This window comes from Eucyclogobius newberryi, unplaced genomic scaffold (assembly GCF_026437365.1).
Source record: "Eucyclogobius newberryi isolate DKJ021-1_F unplaced genomic scaffold, fEucNew1.0.hap1 SCAF_15, whole genome shotgun sequence".
NCBI classification, from domain to species: Eukaryota; Metazoa; Chordata; class Actinopteri; order Gobiiformes; family Gobiidae; genus Eucyclogobius; species Eucyclogobius newberryi.
The window spans coordinates 9,588,973-9,606,539 of NW_027315779.1; the positions used below are offsets into that span (position 1 = coordinate 9,588,973).

Genomic DNA, 17,567 nt, shown 5'->3' on the forward strand with positions numbered 1-17,567 from the left:
TTTCGTTTCCCGTTTGTAATTGATGACATCACACTGGGAAATTACTCAGCAAAACTCATCTAATGTCACAATTATTTTTAACTGACGAATAAGAATATATGAGAGCGACTTTATTTTGTTGAATTAATGGTTTAGAGCAGGGGTGGGCAATTATTTTCCTCCGAGGGCCATATTCGAATCCAGGCAAGTAGCGGAGGGCTGGCCCGCGATCATTGGTGTGAAAAAAAAAAAAATCCAAAAAAATTTAATATCAAATAAAATGTCACTTTTCTGTCAAATATAGGCTATTGAATCTATTATTTAATTCATTTCACGTCATATTTATTAAGGATACAAGTGCAAACAGATGCCTGAGGGCAAAAAAGGAAAAAAATAAATATATTTTTTAATATATTAGTTTGCCCACCCCTGGTTTAGAGAGTCAAAATGTTTTTTTTCTTTGTGTAGATTCTGCATAAACTTTGACTGGAATGAATGTCCCTGCTGTGCTGTCAAATCCTGTCAAGTTTTATCCACAAATACCTGCTTGATTGGTGTAAAACTATAATTTATATGTTCAACAGGCATAAATACATGAAATAAAATTAAAATTAGAAAATTGTAAAACCTGTCGTACGCCCTTTAAACATCAGAATGCGCTCAAATGTGTGCGTAAGCGAACAAAACGTGAACGGAGCAGAAATCGAAGTGCAAAAAGTGCAGAAACATCACATTTACACCCTGGATGTTATTTCTAATCATTTTAACTATAGCAGCACCGGCACATACACTGTCAGACTCTACTTTATTTGAATGTTTAGGAATTGTTCAGATTTAGGGCTTTGGGAATTATCTTTGTTTTCCAATTTCTTTCCGTGGCAAATGTTTATTTTAGACAGTATGTTATTTCAATCACGATACAATTAGGGTTGGTACAGAGTTTTTTTTTAGAGGCGACCCTGGACAAAACGCGGAACTTTTTGAGATCTAAACGAATGCCGTTGGAACAGTAGAGTCCCTGTCCGTTTGTCCGGCGTTCAAATGGCCACAGAAGAAGAGTAAACCGTCTTTGTGTGTCTCCGTTGCTAAAGTGGATCCTGACAGACGCTTTATTTCCAACAACAGAAGGCTCTCCACGTCTAAACAATGGTCAGGTGGCGGCGTAATACAGGTTTGTCGACCTCGGCAGCGAAACACGAGCCGCGGCATGGTGCGCCGTGTTTACACCGACAACAGGGACCCGAAGTGCACGGCCCGAGCGTGACACGGTGACACCGGGAGCAGTGTCGGCGAGAGCGACAAACACACATGTTGAAGCTTTTGTCGACGTCGAAGTTCATCCGATAAAGTAGTGTTTGGAACATAAAATACATTTCTCTTGGTTCTTTTATATAGCGAGATTTGGGAACGGTCCACTTTATGTGGTTTGTTTTTGTCGTAGGAAAAAGGCGTACGTTACGCTAAATGTACTCGGGGGAAAAATATCGCACACTGTCTTACTTGCAAGTCAGGCAAATTTTGCCAGACGAAGGCCCAGTTGCCGAAACGTTTCCTCTCCACCTGTAAATAAATTTCACTTTCAAGTAAGACACTGTGCAGGATTTTTTTCTCTGTATGACTAGTTAAAATTAGGGCTGGGCAAGTAATCGAAAAATCGACATTGAGTCATGGGAAATCGTCAATTATTTGAGATGTTTTTTTTATTAATGGAGAGGTCCACAGTCCAATCCTCAGACTTTGGAGGAAGACATTTGAATATAATTTGTGTTAAACGGCCCAGATTAAAAATCTGTATAAGTTTTGTTAGTGAAATCAGCCATTTTTTTCCCTTTTAACTTTTGCCCTAGTTAAAGTTGAAATCTCGTTTGTGTTGATTAGTATCTGGGTTTATAGCATCAACTGGGATATTGACATCAATACTCTTGATTCTTGACGTTGTTGACAATTCTGACAACGATATTCACGTCAATTCAACAGAAAAGAGTCAAAACGAGGCTTGCACTTATTGTTGAGATTTTATTATCAGACAAACGTGAAGTGTCTGTCAAAATAATCACAAAAATGCAGAAATGTCACCTTAGACTCTTTACAACACACATGTTCTGTTTAGTCTTTTTGGTAAGCGATTTTTTTGGTAGCATTTTTCACTACAAACGAACGACAAAACTTCATATTCAAATTTTGCACAGTATGATATAAATGTCGATACAAAATAGTGAGAGAAATAAAAAAAAACGCTGTGTGCATCAGTCAACTAAAAGGGGACCGTGGGATTAGCAAAAGGTCTCCAAACTATAAGAGAAGAGCAAATATTTAACCCAAAGTGCACCGACAAGAAAAGAACAGCGTATGTGTGTAAAAAAAATTATACATTCACAATTCAGGCCAAAAAGTACAGTTAGCTCCTTCCAGACGATATTGTCCATATCACACATTATAATTCCAATCAAATAATAAAAAGTTAGTTTGGCAATTACAGTAAATTATATATTTTTGTAACAATCAGACTTAGAATTGATTGATTTATATTCTCCTCCTGCCGTAGACCATTTAAAAAGGTGGTATGGACGATTTTTTTCAGCAAATTTTTTATCATATTTCCTCGTGGCGTGGATAAATCATTTGTCCTGCCACATATCAATCATAAAACGCACCTATCGCTCACCTGCAGCCGCGTGCGGTTCGTCCCCACGTTTCCGCGTGCCTAAGCGCATGGATCTATCATAATATAGTTCCCTCAGTGTACGGGGCAAAAATGAAGACGGAGAAAGACAGTTCGAGCTGACGCAGAAGTGGACAGAAATCTACGGGAGACAGAGATGTGAAGCGCTCCGTTGCGCTAATAAACAAACGCACGTGTGTGTTGTATCAGTCCGCACGGGGGAGTGCGCATGCGCACTTCCGCCTGCGTTCTCAAATCGCCGAAAAATCGTCCATACCGCCTTTAAGTGATGTTTAAATACAGTAAATGGCAGATTATCTAGACAATTTACAATGGTAGTACCTGCATTTTCTTTTGTCCACTTAAAGCCCTGATTTGGTCTGAAATGGGGCCAAAGAGTCACTCCTAAACCCGGACTAGACTTAAAATCAGGTTTAAAATAAATATACAGGAATATGTAACCCTTTTACCAACCGGCTCAAATTAAAGAGGTAATAACACGTTCCGATAGAACCCCTTTAAACTCAAATTTAACTAAAAAGGTAAAAGAGACATTCCAATGTATAAAACCATCTAGGTTAAAAGTATGATCCTCACTGTAGAAAACGATTTAAATCAGGCTTCCCAGAAGTGTTAATGTACAAAAAAGATACACCGTAGTACTTATTAATATATTGTATTAAACAGAAAGAAAGTATTTGGGAAAACATATAAAATGTATATACACAAATAACAAGCAAGTTATCTCCCAGAGTCAAAATGTACCAGATTACCTACGAGTGCACTCGATTTATAGTTTGCAACGTTGGCGCGCGTTGGAGCTCTTATCCAGTGAAAAACAGACACGTTCAATCCTACCAGTCAACCAGGAAAAACCCCTTCGGTCCTCAGTCAACCAGGAGAAAAGATGGGCACAGCAATCCACTCCCTCGACGTCCTCAAAGGTGAGTGCAGATCTGCAGTGGTCACGCCGTCCCTCCCCCGACTGGGTCTGATATAAACAGCACAGACGCGATAGCATCTTTAGCTTTAGCCTAGCTTAGCATTAGCTTAGCTCCGTCAGCTACGTCCATGGCAAAATAGTACAAAACTCACCCCCTTGAACACACACAAGTCCTTCGCGGTCCTCCGGCGCAAGGGGAAGTTAACCAGGTCGATTGAAGTGCAGCTCTAAGCAAGTTTAATCATTTTTAAGCGAGTTACAGTCCTCAGCAGCTCAGCGCAGCTCATTGCTACGTGCTTCTCGTGGCTTCTCTGAGTTTCTCTGTGTGCACCTGTTCTGCGCGTGCTCTGCGTCACGTTCGTGCGTGATAGACACGAGCGCAGAAAACCAAAATAAAAGCACATATAACTTAAAAATTGTTAAGTTGAAATACAATGAATGAACATTTTAACCCAATGCAAAATGCATATTTTAACAAATAATATTACAAATGCCCTATGCATTGTACAATGAAATGCAAAATAAAATATCCTGATAATCAAAACATCAGGTTATTACATTCTCCCTTCACCAAAATAAGGCATGCCCTCATGACTGAGCATATCAGGTAAAGTAAACTCAAAGTATGAAAGGGGAGCTTATCCACTTATAAAAACATGACACATGTTTAACCGTAGGAGAAACAAAACTAGGACTACCTGGCGAGTCATAAGTAAGTCTGGAAGGAGCTTTTCTGAGTCTCTGAGATTTTCTAGTCTCACCATTAGTCTGCAAGTCCTCTTGAGAGTCTTGTTCTACAGTCTGAATTACAGGAGTCTCTTTCTCAGTAGTACATGTCTCTTGCATGTCAGAGTGTTCAGCTATGTCAGGTCTCATGTCAACATAGTCAACTGTTTGTTCTACAGGTTGCATGTCGAGATCTAAACTGAATGGTTCTGAAGTTACATCTTGTATGGTATTTTGATCATTGAATGGCAAATCGTACCACACTCCAAGGTCTTCATCTTCTGAATCAGTGCATTCTTTGTTGTCTTGTTCTGACATTTCAGAATCCTTGATTGAATATTTGTCATGATCTTTGTATTTGTTACATCTCCTTCTCCTTATTTTCCTCTTGAGAACCGGTTCTGTGTTTTGACTTGAATCCAAACATACTTTTTCTCCAAGAGGTAAAATATGGTTGCGATGGAGTATTTTGATAGGTCCATCATCATTTTCTAGTTTCAGCCGAAACACAGGCAAGTTTGACATCTGACTTTCCACAACATAAGGTGTTGAAACCCACCGGTCTGCCAGCTTATGTTTTCCTTTTAATCCGAGATTGCGTATGAGAACGCGGTCTCCGGGCAATAATCTTGTGAATTTGACTTTCTTGTCGTATCGTTGTTTGTTTCCTTTGTTTTGTTTGGCAGCAGCGGACTCTGCGAGTTCATATGCAGCTTTGAGATCATTTCTCATGTCAGACACATATTTTAGGTAAGTTTCTTTACACGTGTTGTCACTAGATGTTCCAAAACATAAATCCACAGGCATTCTAGCTTCACGCCCAAACATTAGATAGTAAGGCGAAAATCCAGTAGCTTCATTTTCCGTGCAGTTGTAAGCGTGGACTAGATGTGTAATGTGTTGACTCCATTTCCTCTTTTTGTCAGGTTCAAGGGTTCCAAGCATATTTAACAGCGTTCGGTTAAATCTTTCGGGCTGGGGATCCCCTTGTGGATGATACGGTGTTGTTCTTGATTTATCGACACCAAGCGAACTCAACAACTCATGAATTAAACGACTTTCGAAGTCTCGGCCCTGGTCGCTATGCATGCGTTTTGGCAAACCGTAGTGGAGGAAATATTTCTCCATCAAAACTTTGGCCACGGTAGCAGCTTTTTGGTCTTTTGTGGGAAAAGCTTGTGCATACCGGGTATAATGATCAGTAATCACCAAGACATTCTCAATGTTGCTAGAGTCCGGTTCGATGGACAAGAAATCCATGCACACTAAATCCATTGGGCCTTCACTTTGCATGTGAAAAAGAGGGGCAACTTTCTTTGGAAGTGTCTTTCTTTTTATGCACCTCGCACAATGTTTGCAGTGTTCTTCAACATCCGATTTCATTTTGGGCCAATAAAACCGCTCTTTTATGAGTCCATAAGTTTTATCAATGCCTAAATGACCAGAATCATCATGTAATGCTTTCATGACTGTTTTTCTGAACTTTTCTGGCAAAACGAGCTGTGAACGTTTGTTTCGTCCAGGCGGTATTGTGATTCGATATAGAACATCTTGTTTTAACTTCAGACGGTCCCACTCTCTCAGTAGTAGTGAAATTGTTGGGTTCTTTGACTTTACTTGGTCTGAATTTCCTTCTTTCAGTGCTTTCCATATCTCACTCAAATTAGAGTCTTCTTGTTGAGCTGTTGAGATCTCAAAGGGACTTAGGATTGGCATTCCCTTTAGGCTGAGAGAAGATAGATTACAGTAGGCTTTGGGTAAAGCACATACGGATAAACCCAAGTGGTCGACTGCTCTTTCAGTACTTGTATTTGTCTTTGATGCATTTGGTGTTTGACACATCGCTCTGACACCATCTGCAGAGATGTCTGTCCATTGTTTTTCAGGGTTATGGTCAGGATGTGGGCGCCTTGACAAAGCGTCAGCGTCAATGTTTTGAACTCCTGATCTGTACTTGAGACTGAAATCATATGTAGACAAAGCCGCAAGCCAACGGTGACCTGTTGCATCCAATTTGGCCGACGTCAACACATAGGTCAATGGATTGTTGTCTGTTCGGACTTCAAACTTTGTGCCATACAGGTAATCATGTAGTTTGTCGACAACTGCCCACTTTAATGCTAGATACTCCAATTTATGAGCAGGGTAATGACGTTCGGATGGAGATAGACTACGACTGATGAAAGCGACCGGTCTTAGTCCATCACCTTGGTCTTGATATAGAACTCCTCCAAGTCCTTCTCGACTTGCGTCAACATGCAGCACATAAGGTAACTGAGTTTGCAAAAGCTAAAACTGGAGCATGTGTAAGTCTCTGTTTTAACTCCTTGAAAGCAGCTTCGCATTGGTCATCCCACCGACAACCAAATGGCTCTGACGGGTTGAGATACGTTTGATCCTGTTTCTTCTTGGATTTTTTCGCGTGAGGAGGATATCCAGAAAGTAGTTGATTCAACGGGTAAGGGACTTTGGAATAGTCTTTTACAAAGCGTCTGTAATATCCACAGAATCCGAGAAATGACCGTAAAGCTGTTACAGTGGATGGTCTCGGCCATGAGGTGACTGCTTCAGTTTTCTTAGGATCCGTAGATACACCTTCTTGAGATACAATGTGACCAACATAGGACACAGATGGTTGACAAAACTGACATTTATCCAAAGACAGTTTGAGTCCTTCCTCCTTTAGACGATCAAGCACTTTTAAAAGCCGTTGTTCATGCTCTTCAAGTGTGGCACCAAACACGATAAGATCATCCAAGTAGACCAAAACCTCCAGCAAATTCATGTCACCAACGGTTCTTTCCATGATTCGCTGAAATGTTGCGGGAGCACCTGACACTCCTTGTGGCATTCTTTCAAATTGGTAAAAACCAAGTGGGCAAATGAAAGCTGTTTTTTCCTTGTCAGTTTCATTCATGGGCACTTGATAATAACCACTTCTGAGATCTAAGACGCTGAACCACTTGCTTCCATTAAGACAAGCTAATGCATCTTCAATCTTTGGCACCGTGTACTGATCTGGGAGAGTACGTCTGTTTAATGTACGATAGTCCACACACATACGGATTTTACCGTTTTTCTTACGAACTACCACTATAGGCGACGCATATTGACTGCGCGACTCAGTGATAACACCAGCCTTTTTTAGGTCTTCCAAGTGTTGTCTGAGCGCTTCAAGATCAGCAGGTGGCAAACGACGGGATCTTTCCCTGAAAGGTTTATCTTCGGTTGTTTTAATGGTGTGTGTTGTACTTTTGCTACAACCAACATCAAAATCATGAGTTGAGAAAACATCACTACGTTCTAACATTCTGTTCACCAATCTCTGTTTCCATTTCGTGGGGACAGTTGAATTTCCAAAATCAAAAGATTCTTCAGTGACTTTCTCTGAGGATGTAAGATCTGTCTCTTTATTGACTACAGGTGTTGGCAACACATCAACTGGAAACAGGTGAGCAATTGGCATTCCTCTGGTCAATGTTATTTCTTTGGACGAGTTGTTACGGACTAATACAGTTATTCTTTTGGAATTTACAATAGTGACAGGCTGCAATTCCGATCTCACAAAAAGCTGATCTGGGAACCTGGGTTCTTCTGTAAGATCATCAGGTGAGTCCACCAGTAAAGCTTGGGTACTTGGGATTCCTCGAAACTTTGGCACACCTTTGACCCTTGCAACACCACCTGGGCGTATTATTATTGCTTTTGGTTGTGAGAACCATACAGATCCTCTTTGGTTGCTTTCAGTTTCATGAGGGGACTCAGACATTTCCTCCATAGCTTTCTTGAATGCAGGATGAATGTGCTTGACTGTTGCTAAATTCACTCCCTTCTCTTTATAACTCTTGAGAAGCCTACTGACTGTGGGGGTGTTTGTGCCAACAAGTATAACTGCATTGTCTTTCACAATGGGATCAGGACAGACCAACACAAGCGCATCAATGGTCTCAGTCACGCCAACATCTGCTTCTCTGAACTGTAGCTTGAGTGACAGGTAACCATCATACGGGTAATCAGCAGGACTGAGACCCCAGATCTGAAGTGAACAGATGGATATCAATGGCAGATGTTTCAAGTACTTGTCATAGAAAGATCGATAGAGCAGAGTGACTTGAGAACCGGTGTCGAGAATAGCTTTAGCGTAAATGCCTTCAATCTGTACAGGTACAGTAGAACTTGGGCCGACTAAGCCTTCAGGTATAGTGTCTTGCACTATTTTCTCTGTTTTGATGCTCTTGGAACGTGTCTTTACCTCTGGGACGCCAGGCCGTTCCACTACTGGGCCCCTTGGTAGTTTCCCGATTTCTTTGTGAGCTTGATAAGGCGTTTGTTGACTTTTTGAAGATTTTCAACTCCATCACATTCTCTCATGAAGTGTCCATCTTCGCCACATCTAACAAAATATTCCAGGTTGGACTGAGTTTGTATTTTGTCTGTGTGAAGGCGCATTCCTACTAAACTTGTGTTTGCTTGGTTGCTCAGGTTTAGGACGTTTTGTCTCCGTTTGACTGATTGCTGCAGCTGCAACAGTTGCGACTTTGAGATTGTTCATTTCAACTTTAATTTAGCTCAGTTCACTTTTGAGTCGTTCCATTTCTGGATCAGTTTTGAGCTCAGGAGCAGGTTTAGTTACAGAAGTCACAGTTTTAGACATTACTGTGCTTTTAACTTCATTCCTTCCTCTCAAAATATCCTCTTCCTCTCTGATCTCTTTTAGAAGTTCATTAAAGGAAAGTGGCGGTCTCAACTTGTGAGTCATGCGTATGCGCATTGCAATCATGTCATGTGGAAGAGCACCTCGTACAACTTGTTCGATGCGAAGACGATTCATGTCAATTAACTGGACACCTCCTTTTCTGAAAAGGCAATGCAACATCTTGTCAAGTCTGAGCAGATACAGTGACAGTTTTTCTCCTTCACTTTGAAATGTTTGTCTGAACTTGACCAGCAGATCGGATGAACTTTCAGTGGTTCCAAAAGCAGTTTCTAGAGCTCGCATGTAATCATTTCCAGTGGCATTTGGATTTTGAGCTCTTAAGAATCTTATTATATCCGCAGCTGGACCTTTAAGACTCTCCACAATTCTTTGTCTCTTAATTGCGTCACTACATTGCCATTCTTCAAGCATATGTGTGGTTTGCTCTGCCCAAGCGTCATACTCCTCTTCACCATTAGGGATTGGATGCATTCCGGAGAACATCCGCAATTTTCTGTAGCTTTGAGTATCCGTGGGTGCAGCATTACATTTGTCCACGAGAGAGCTGATGGCGTTAATGAGAGCAGTGTTAACATCAAGAGGCTGAGCATTTAACAGTCCTTTAATATCATCAAAACTTTTGCCCTCATGCTGAAGAAATGACAGTAACTTTGTTTGGAAATCTTCATTTTCTTCAGACGTTACTGTGTGAATAGGCCAGGGACCAAACTCTCCAGGAACACCTACTTGGTCAGGCAAAGTCACTGTGGTCACGTCAGATAAGGTCTGGACTAACACAAAGTCAGTTTTTGATGTGGGGTCAGTGTGTCTATTTACTACCTTAGTCTTTCCTAAAGCTTTAACTGAGCCAAGGACTTCAAGTAGGACATCATCTGGGACATTTTGAACACCACTTAAAACTATTGCATGAGCAGGATCTATTTGACGTCTGTCACACCATGCTTTAATCTGCACTGACTCCATTTTGTCTGACAAAACACAAAATCACAAAAAACTTAAGTACTCTCTGAAATCACACTTCTTGAAAAAGCTAAATTTCATCCCGGACGAGCCCCCAAAAATGTAACCCTTTTACCAACCGGCTCAAATTAAAGAGGTAATAACACGTTCCGATAGAACCCCTTTAAACTCAAATTTAACTAAAAAGGTAAGAGAGACATTCCAATGTATAAAACCATCTAGGTTAAAAGTATGATCCTCACTGTAGAAAACGATTTAAATCAGGCTTCCCAGAAGTGTTAATGTACAAAAAAGATACACCGTAGTACTTATTAATATATTGTATTAAACAGAAAGAAAGTATTTGGGAAAACATATAAAATGTATATACACAAATAACAAGCAAGTTATCTCCCAGAGTCAAAATGTACCAGATTACCTACGAGTGCACTCGATTTATAGTTTGCAACGTTGGCGCGCGTTGGAGCTCTTATCCAGTGAAAAACAGACACGTTCAATCCTACCAGTCAACCAGGAAAAACCCCTTCGGTCCTCAGTCAACCAGGAGAAAAGATGGGCACAGCAATCCACTCCCTCGACGTCCTCAAAGGTGAGTGCAGATCTGCAGTGGTCACGCCGTCCCTCCCCCGACTGGGTCTGATATAAACAGCACAGACGCGATAGCATCTTTAGCTTTAGCCTAGCTTAGCATTAGCTTAGCTCCGTCAGCTACGTCCATGGCAAAATAGTACAAAACTCACCCCCTTGAACACACACAAGTCCTTCGCGGTCCTCCGGCGCAAGGGGAAGTTAACCAGGTCGATTGAAGTGCAGCTCTAAGCAAGTTTAATCATTTTTAAGCGAGTTACAGTCCTCAGCAGCTCAGCGCAGCTCATTGCTACGTGCTTCTCTGAGTTTCTCTGTGTGCACCTGTTCTGCGCGTGCTCTGCGTCACGTTCGTGCGTGATAGACACGAGCGCAGAAAACCAAAATAAAAGCACATATAACTTAAAAATTGTTAAGTTGAAATACAATGAATGAACATTTTAACCCAATGCAAAATACATATTTTAACAAATAATATTACAAATGCCCTATGCATTGTACAATGAAATGCAAAATAAAATATCCTGATAATCAAAACATCAGGTTATTACAAATATATAAAACTGTCTGACCCCAGATATTGTGTAGGATACAAGTAAAAACAATGGTTTTAGTTAGAGGTCAAGCACAATAGCAAAATCCATGTCATCGAAATGACAACATTATGGAATGGAAGCTATATTAACACATTTTCAAAGATAACTTGGCATCATCTCAAAGTGCAAAGGGTTTTAAATATTCGTAACAAAATGAGCTCAAGTTTGAGTTTAAGGGGAAAATGTCAAGTTACTTTGCCTTTCTAATGCCAAAGGTGTGGAAAAACACAATGTTCAAGCCTCAAAAAATGTGTGTAATATTTCTGTAGGCAAAATGAAAAACTACTGAGGGCTCAACTCTTCTGTGAATGTCCAGTAAAACCATCAACACCAAAAGTCTAAGAATGAAATGAATGTGGAGAAGCAACTCTGATATCACTCACGTGTGTCTGGGATTAGAATCTCACAAAACATGAAAAATCCAGTTTTAGTTCAAGTAAACGCTCAGTTTATGTTGATTTTCCTCTTCAGTAAAAACTACGAACATGTTCAGTGCAGTTTTTATTTAACTTTCCATCAAACTGAGCTAAGACTACTCCAGTTTAACCGTTTTAGAAGCAAATTTAACTGTAATAACCAAAAAAACAGCTGCAAAATAAACGTAAATTGTGTCTCGAAATGACGAGTTTTGTCGTTAAAATCAACATAAAATTTTACCGTTGCTGCACGTTTCATTCCGCAGGCGAACGTCCAACATTTCCGTGGCTTTTTCTCAAGTTTTCCTCCTCAAAAATATACAAAAGAGACAAAAAAACACACGCTATTTTAAGCATCCACGAGTGAGCGAAGCGGGACCCATCAACAACGGCACCGGGTCTGAGCCAGAGGAAGAGCGGGGGAAGTGCCGTGGCACCGCCCCCAGTCACGTCACCGCGTGGGCGTTTACCTGTGCGTGCGACGTCGGCGTCGCCCAAAACAATGACGTCAGGTGCAGGAAGGAAAAAAACGGCCGAAATTGGAACCATGGGAATAATTGGAAGAGGAATCCAAGCAGCGCTGCATTGTTCTCTATGGCCGTTACTCAGTGGGGCATTTCCTAGATCCATGCGCATTTCACAGTAATTTTTCTTCTTCTTTTTCTTTCTTCTTCCTTTGTGTTTTCTTGGCAGTTGGTAAGGGCATTACTGCCACCCATTAAATAGGGGTGTGTGGACCATTGGCGATGGTTAGAAGGACTCACCAAAAGCAATCCTCCCCCCCCAAAAAAATAAAATAAAATTCTGCCAAGCAAAAACAAATAATATTCTAGCTGGATAAGTCAAATCAAATCAAATCAAATCAAATCAAATCAATTTATTTTTGTAAGGCCCAAAATCACAACAACAGTTGCCTCTGAGGGCCACAGGGAGAAATGAATCAACAATGTCTGTGGTGGCGAGGGACGATGTCCCAGGGTCCTCTGTCCTTAGACTCTCCTTCTCGGCCAGGAAAAACTACAAAAAAACCTCTTTGGGAAAAAAGCGTAGAAACCTGGAGGAGTTCCAGTGAAGGAGAGATCCGACTCTCACAGACGGACAGACGGACACAAGGAGACTGGAGCTGGACCCACTCTTCAGGCAGATGAGGGACAAGTCTATCCAGAGGTGATACCCCTGACTTACTAGAATACGTAACACACTCCTTTCGTTAGATTTATTTGTCAATTCCAAAATAGTGTTTGGATACATAGAAGGGTGCACAAAAAACTCTGCCAAGCAGAATAATAATAATAATAATAATAATTAAAGCCGCAAGCGGCAATGATCGGCCCTCGCCAAGCCGCCGCCACGCCGCAAGAGGGGGCGCTAACGCGCCCCAATGGTCCTTTTATTACGCCTACTGCTGAATCTGTGACGCTGTCACATCTTCTCCCCTTTGTTTTACCATCAAAAAGCAATTTTATTTCGAATTCTTGGCAAAATGTGCGGCTTTGCCGCACAGAGACCGTGACTTTTTGAATAAAAATGTGGATACCTTTTGATGGTCCACCCCTGAAGATGAGTCTCACCAAATTTCAGGTTAATAGGGCTAACGCCCTGGGAGGAGTTTGTGAAAGTATAAAGTGTAAGCATGTTCTGGCGATTTCCCCATTGGAATAACATGGGAGGTTTTGGTCATCGCTACGGCAAAGCCATAACAATTATGACATGGGTCTCATTGACTTTTTTGATGGGGATGCTAAAATTGAGTTGTGTGTCAAATTTCATATAATTTCGCAAAACTAAACATTTAACCTCCATATAAAATCTGTAGGGGGCGCTATGGCGCCAAATTAATTGATTTCACTTCAAGTAGGTTTAGGGCAAAACAACTGATTCTAATTTGACGCAATTCGGACTTTATCTGCGCAAACGGCAGAAATGTTAAATTTGGGAGATTTCTGAAATTCTAGCTAAAGAGACCGTATCAATGTAATTTGAATAACTTTTGATGTCCCACTCCTCAGTAGCATTTTCACCATATTTCAGCTTTTTAGAGCCAACGCCCTGGGAGGAGTTCGTAAAAGTACGACGTTTGGAAAAAACTCCCGAGTCATGCTTAGCCATTTTTGAACCAATATGGCCGACATTTGGTTGGGCGGACGGCGTTGCCGTAATAATATTTTTTACTTCTCTTGTCACCATCTACCTCTGCGCCAAATTTCATGATTCTACGATCAGATTTTTTTGGGGTCATTTCCTATCTCTCAATGCATTTTTGGTACATTTGGGGGCGCTGACGCGCCATTTTTTTTTTTTTATTTTAGAAAAGGGAAATAGCCAGAATGTAGAGAGGCACGATTTTTAGAGGTGTGCAAATTTTTGTGACTTTTCGTCAATGTTCACTGGATGAACAATAGGGGGGTTGGTCCCAAGAAGAAGAAGAAGAAGAAGAAGAAGAAGAAGAAGAAGAAGAAGAAGAAGAAGAAGAAGAAGAAGAAGAAGAAGAAGAAGAAGAAGAAGAAGAAGAAGAAGAAGAAGAAGAAGAAGAAGAAGAAGAAGAAGAAGAAGAAGAAGAAGAAGAAGAATATTCCGATGCGAAAACAATGTTTCCCATTTTTCAAATATCATAAACTATACATTTTATACTACTACCTCATGGTGTTGGTCCCTGGTCACTGACGGGTACTTTCGTTAATTTTGAGTGGGCTCCGCCCACTTTGTGTTTTTGGCCCTCTATACAGTAATAATGTTCAATTTTTGCATTACATGCTTATATGCACGGAACATGCAAGAGATGGGGAACGTATTCGTGAGCTACTTGTGAGCGCAAATGAGTGCTTTACAATGTAAAGTGCTCGTTTAGTGCGCACTTTTGCGGGCTTCGCCCGTTTCAACGGTAATGTTCCATTTTCCTACTACTAATTAGTATGCACGGGGCGTGCGTGAGTGAAGGAGTGCGTTAGTGAGTGTTTGGAAGTGGGCGAGCTCTTCGCGCTCGATTTCGTGCGCACTACGTGCGCACTTTCGCAGCCGTGCTTTGCACGGCCTTACGAGATTAATAGGCCTCTCGCCAGCTTGTGGCGCTCGGGCCTAATAATAATAATAATCCAGAGGGGGGCGCCCCCCGCAGTGCCGCCCCAGGCACCCGCCTATACGGCCTAGTGGAAGGGCCGGCCCTGAGTAGGAGTAGATTTAAAATGTGTCCTATTGAATTTGTTTACGTCATAAATATAAACAGATGTTTCCGAACAGTTTTAGAGTTATTCCCCAGTAGAGTTTAACCTTCGCTTTTGCAAACATTTACCAGTCCTCTACGCTGGTGCTCATAATGATCACAATAAATAATAACATGCGCAACTGTTCAGGACTGAGTGCAGAAGTCACATTTTCCATCACAGAGCTTTTCAATCTTCCAGATGAGAAGTTCAGACAAGAATGGCCAATCTTCAATCGAGAAATAATAATTTCTTCTCTGTGGTTTCCTTCAGGGATCTATTTCATTCCAACTTTATTTGGTAGGTTATAAAGATGTCTGCTTGTGCCACTGACATTCCAATGTTCTTACCAGAGTTTAATGATGAAGAAGAACATGAATATTTATAACATCTGATTTTCAATTCTATCAGCTTTTTTGTTACCTTCTATGTGTTACAAAAATACATTTAATTCACTTTAATTGAATTTACCAGGCTTCAAAATGCGCACAGTAATGGTTCCATGCACCATCATATACATAGTTTTTTCAATCAAACCAGGGACATCCTGGTCAAATGCTCTGCCACTGAATTATACCCAAAACCCTAAGACTGTGTACAAAAGTCCACGCTCTTCCCCTGACCCCTCATTCTCTCCACAGTCCTGCACTATTTAGCAGACATTATAGTGCACTCAATCACAGAGCGATTTGGACACTGAGCTCACCACTTTCTCCTCATCGCGGGCCACAGGATTCTGGCGTCTGAGTGAAAAAAGTGTGAACTCAGATAAAAATAGATTTATGTAATAAATTTTGGTAAAAATCCGTCTGGATTATTCAACTTTTTTCCTGTGATGTGAACTCAAGCTAAGGTAAGCCGTTTATACAAGCAACTTTGCGGCGTAACTGTTTATTTGAGTGAGTGTTTTATTCATATTCTCGAGTCAACAGTGCATTTAAACAGCTCTTCTGCTTCAGTCTGTTGTGTCCAGTTAAAGACATGTTGCAGTTTTTGCAATGCATTGTGGTCTATATTGACCGGTCTGGTGACCATCACTGCACACTTCTTTTCAAGGTGCATTGTGAAATGTTTTGTGCACACGTTTTGCACTTGCTGGACATTCGGACTAGCACTACAAAATGTCCTTAATAGTGCGCTCTGTATGGAAGCGTTCTGACATTCCGGCACTGCCTAACTTTTAAAAACTATGGTATGACCAGAAAGTTCATTTTGGTTTGAAATAAACCCACAATAAACCTAGTCAGTGTCCAAAGAAAAGAGTTTCTTACCTTGATCGGTCAGTCAAAACTCTTGATTTGTGAGACAGACTGTGCTGCTCACAAAAGCAAAAGAGACAACAGACTTCATGTCAGGTGAACCATAGACTGAACTCGACTCCAGACTGAGAGGACTGAATGCAAAGGAGGGTAAAATGACGTTCTAGAATCTTGGCTGATTCTGAATAATGACATCACGGTTAGGTTGTTATGCAAGAACAAGCCTCTCTTTCTTGCTCTCTTTCCCTCCCTTTCTCTCTCTCCTTTTTCTTTTTACGGTTTAGCGTAGAACACATACTTTGAAGACGTACAACTACAGTAGGTGGTGGTAAATGCACCTTTCAGTTGGCTGCCATTAAAAGCAACTCAACAACAACAACAACAACAAATCAATATTAGACAAGTATCTCTGTTCCAATAGAGCTCGGGATGGCTACGTCAACAGGACTAATTTGTGATAGTTTCGAACTTCATAAACAACATGTTTCATCTGAGTGCACATGATTCTGGACACAATATTTACTTTACTTAAATTCAAAATTCCAACATCTCTAGGTGCAGATTACCAGGATACTGGGGAATGTATGATAATTTTAGAAAAAAATATTATACCTTCAATCTATACATGTGGTATAATCTCTGGCAGAACACGCATTGTGTCTTTCCAGGGCCGGCCCAGCCTATAAGCGAACTAAGCAGCCGCGTAGGGCCCCGAGGCTTTAATAGGGCCCCCAATCTGGCAACCCGTTTTATGCGAAGTGCAAGCGCAGCGTGCGCCACTAGTGTAGTAGCTCTGCTGGCGCGGCAGCGCACACAGCGGTAACATATAACGCACAAACCGCATTTATTTGTAATGACAATCTGGCAACCAAGGCACCAAACCTGCGCTGATTGGGCAACTTCATTGTGCGCGAGGAGAACGAGAGCAAAACATAAACACAACACAACGTGGTCCTCATGTCCAGAGGAATATATCCCCCTGATGCCGAAAAACGAAAAAAGAAACTTCTTGACGATGTAAAGAAACTGCAAACTCAACAACACTCTCCAGGTATTGAACTTCTCTTACAAAGAGACGGTTAATGCTGCTGTTTGAAACAACACAATTCTGTCACGTTAGTTTGCTCAGGCTGGAGGCGACGAGAGCTCTGCCCCGCGCACAATATGTGTGAATGAAAGATAATAAGCTTAATATTGACACCAGCCCGGTAGTGTTAGCTGCAGGTGAGGCCGGTGAGGGGCGTCTATGCCCCGGTCACTAAGAGGCGGAGATCCGGTCTGGACGAGCGCCGTCTCGTCCGGAACCTCTGACGTGAGACTTTGGAGTGAACAGTGTGCGGCCCCTGTCCCGGGCCCCTGTCCCGGGCCCCCCCCCCCCTGTGCAGCCTCAGTTAGAGATGAGCGGGTTTGAGTTTGCGTCCCCTCTCTCTCACATCACCATGTGTGAGATCAATCGTGACTCGTGATGTCTGTTTGACTTTGACTTCTTAACGTGGAATGAGAGGAACGTAAAGGTTTATGCAT

General features: G+C 41.5%; 1 protein-coding gene across 1 annotated transcript in view; it reads right to left on the minus strand.

Annotated features, from left to right (window-relative positions):
- Nucleotides 1-11,902, minus strand: part of nipal4 (NIPA like domain containing 4) — a 36,780-nt gene extending 24,878 nt beyond the window's left edge. Inside the window, exon 1 of the mRNA XM_072445997.1 lies at nt 11,826-11,902. Coding sequence (XP_072302098.1) covers nt 11,826-11,865 — 40 coding nt within the window. The 5' untranslated portion in view covers nt 11,866-11,902. The remainder of the gene's footprint in view (nt 1-11,825) is intronic.
- Between the last annotated feature and the right edge of the window lie 5,665 nt (nt 11,903-17,567).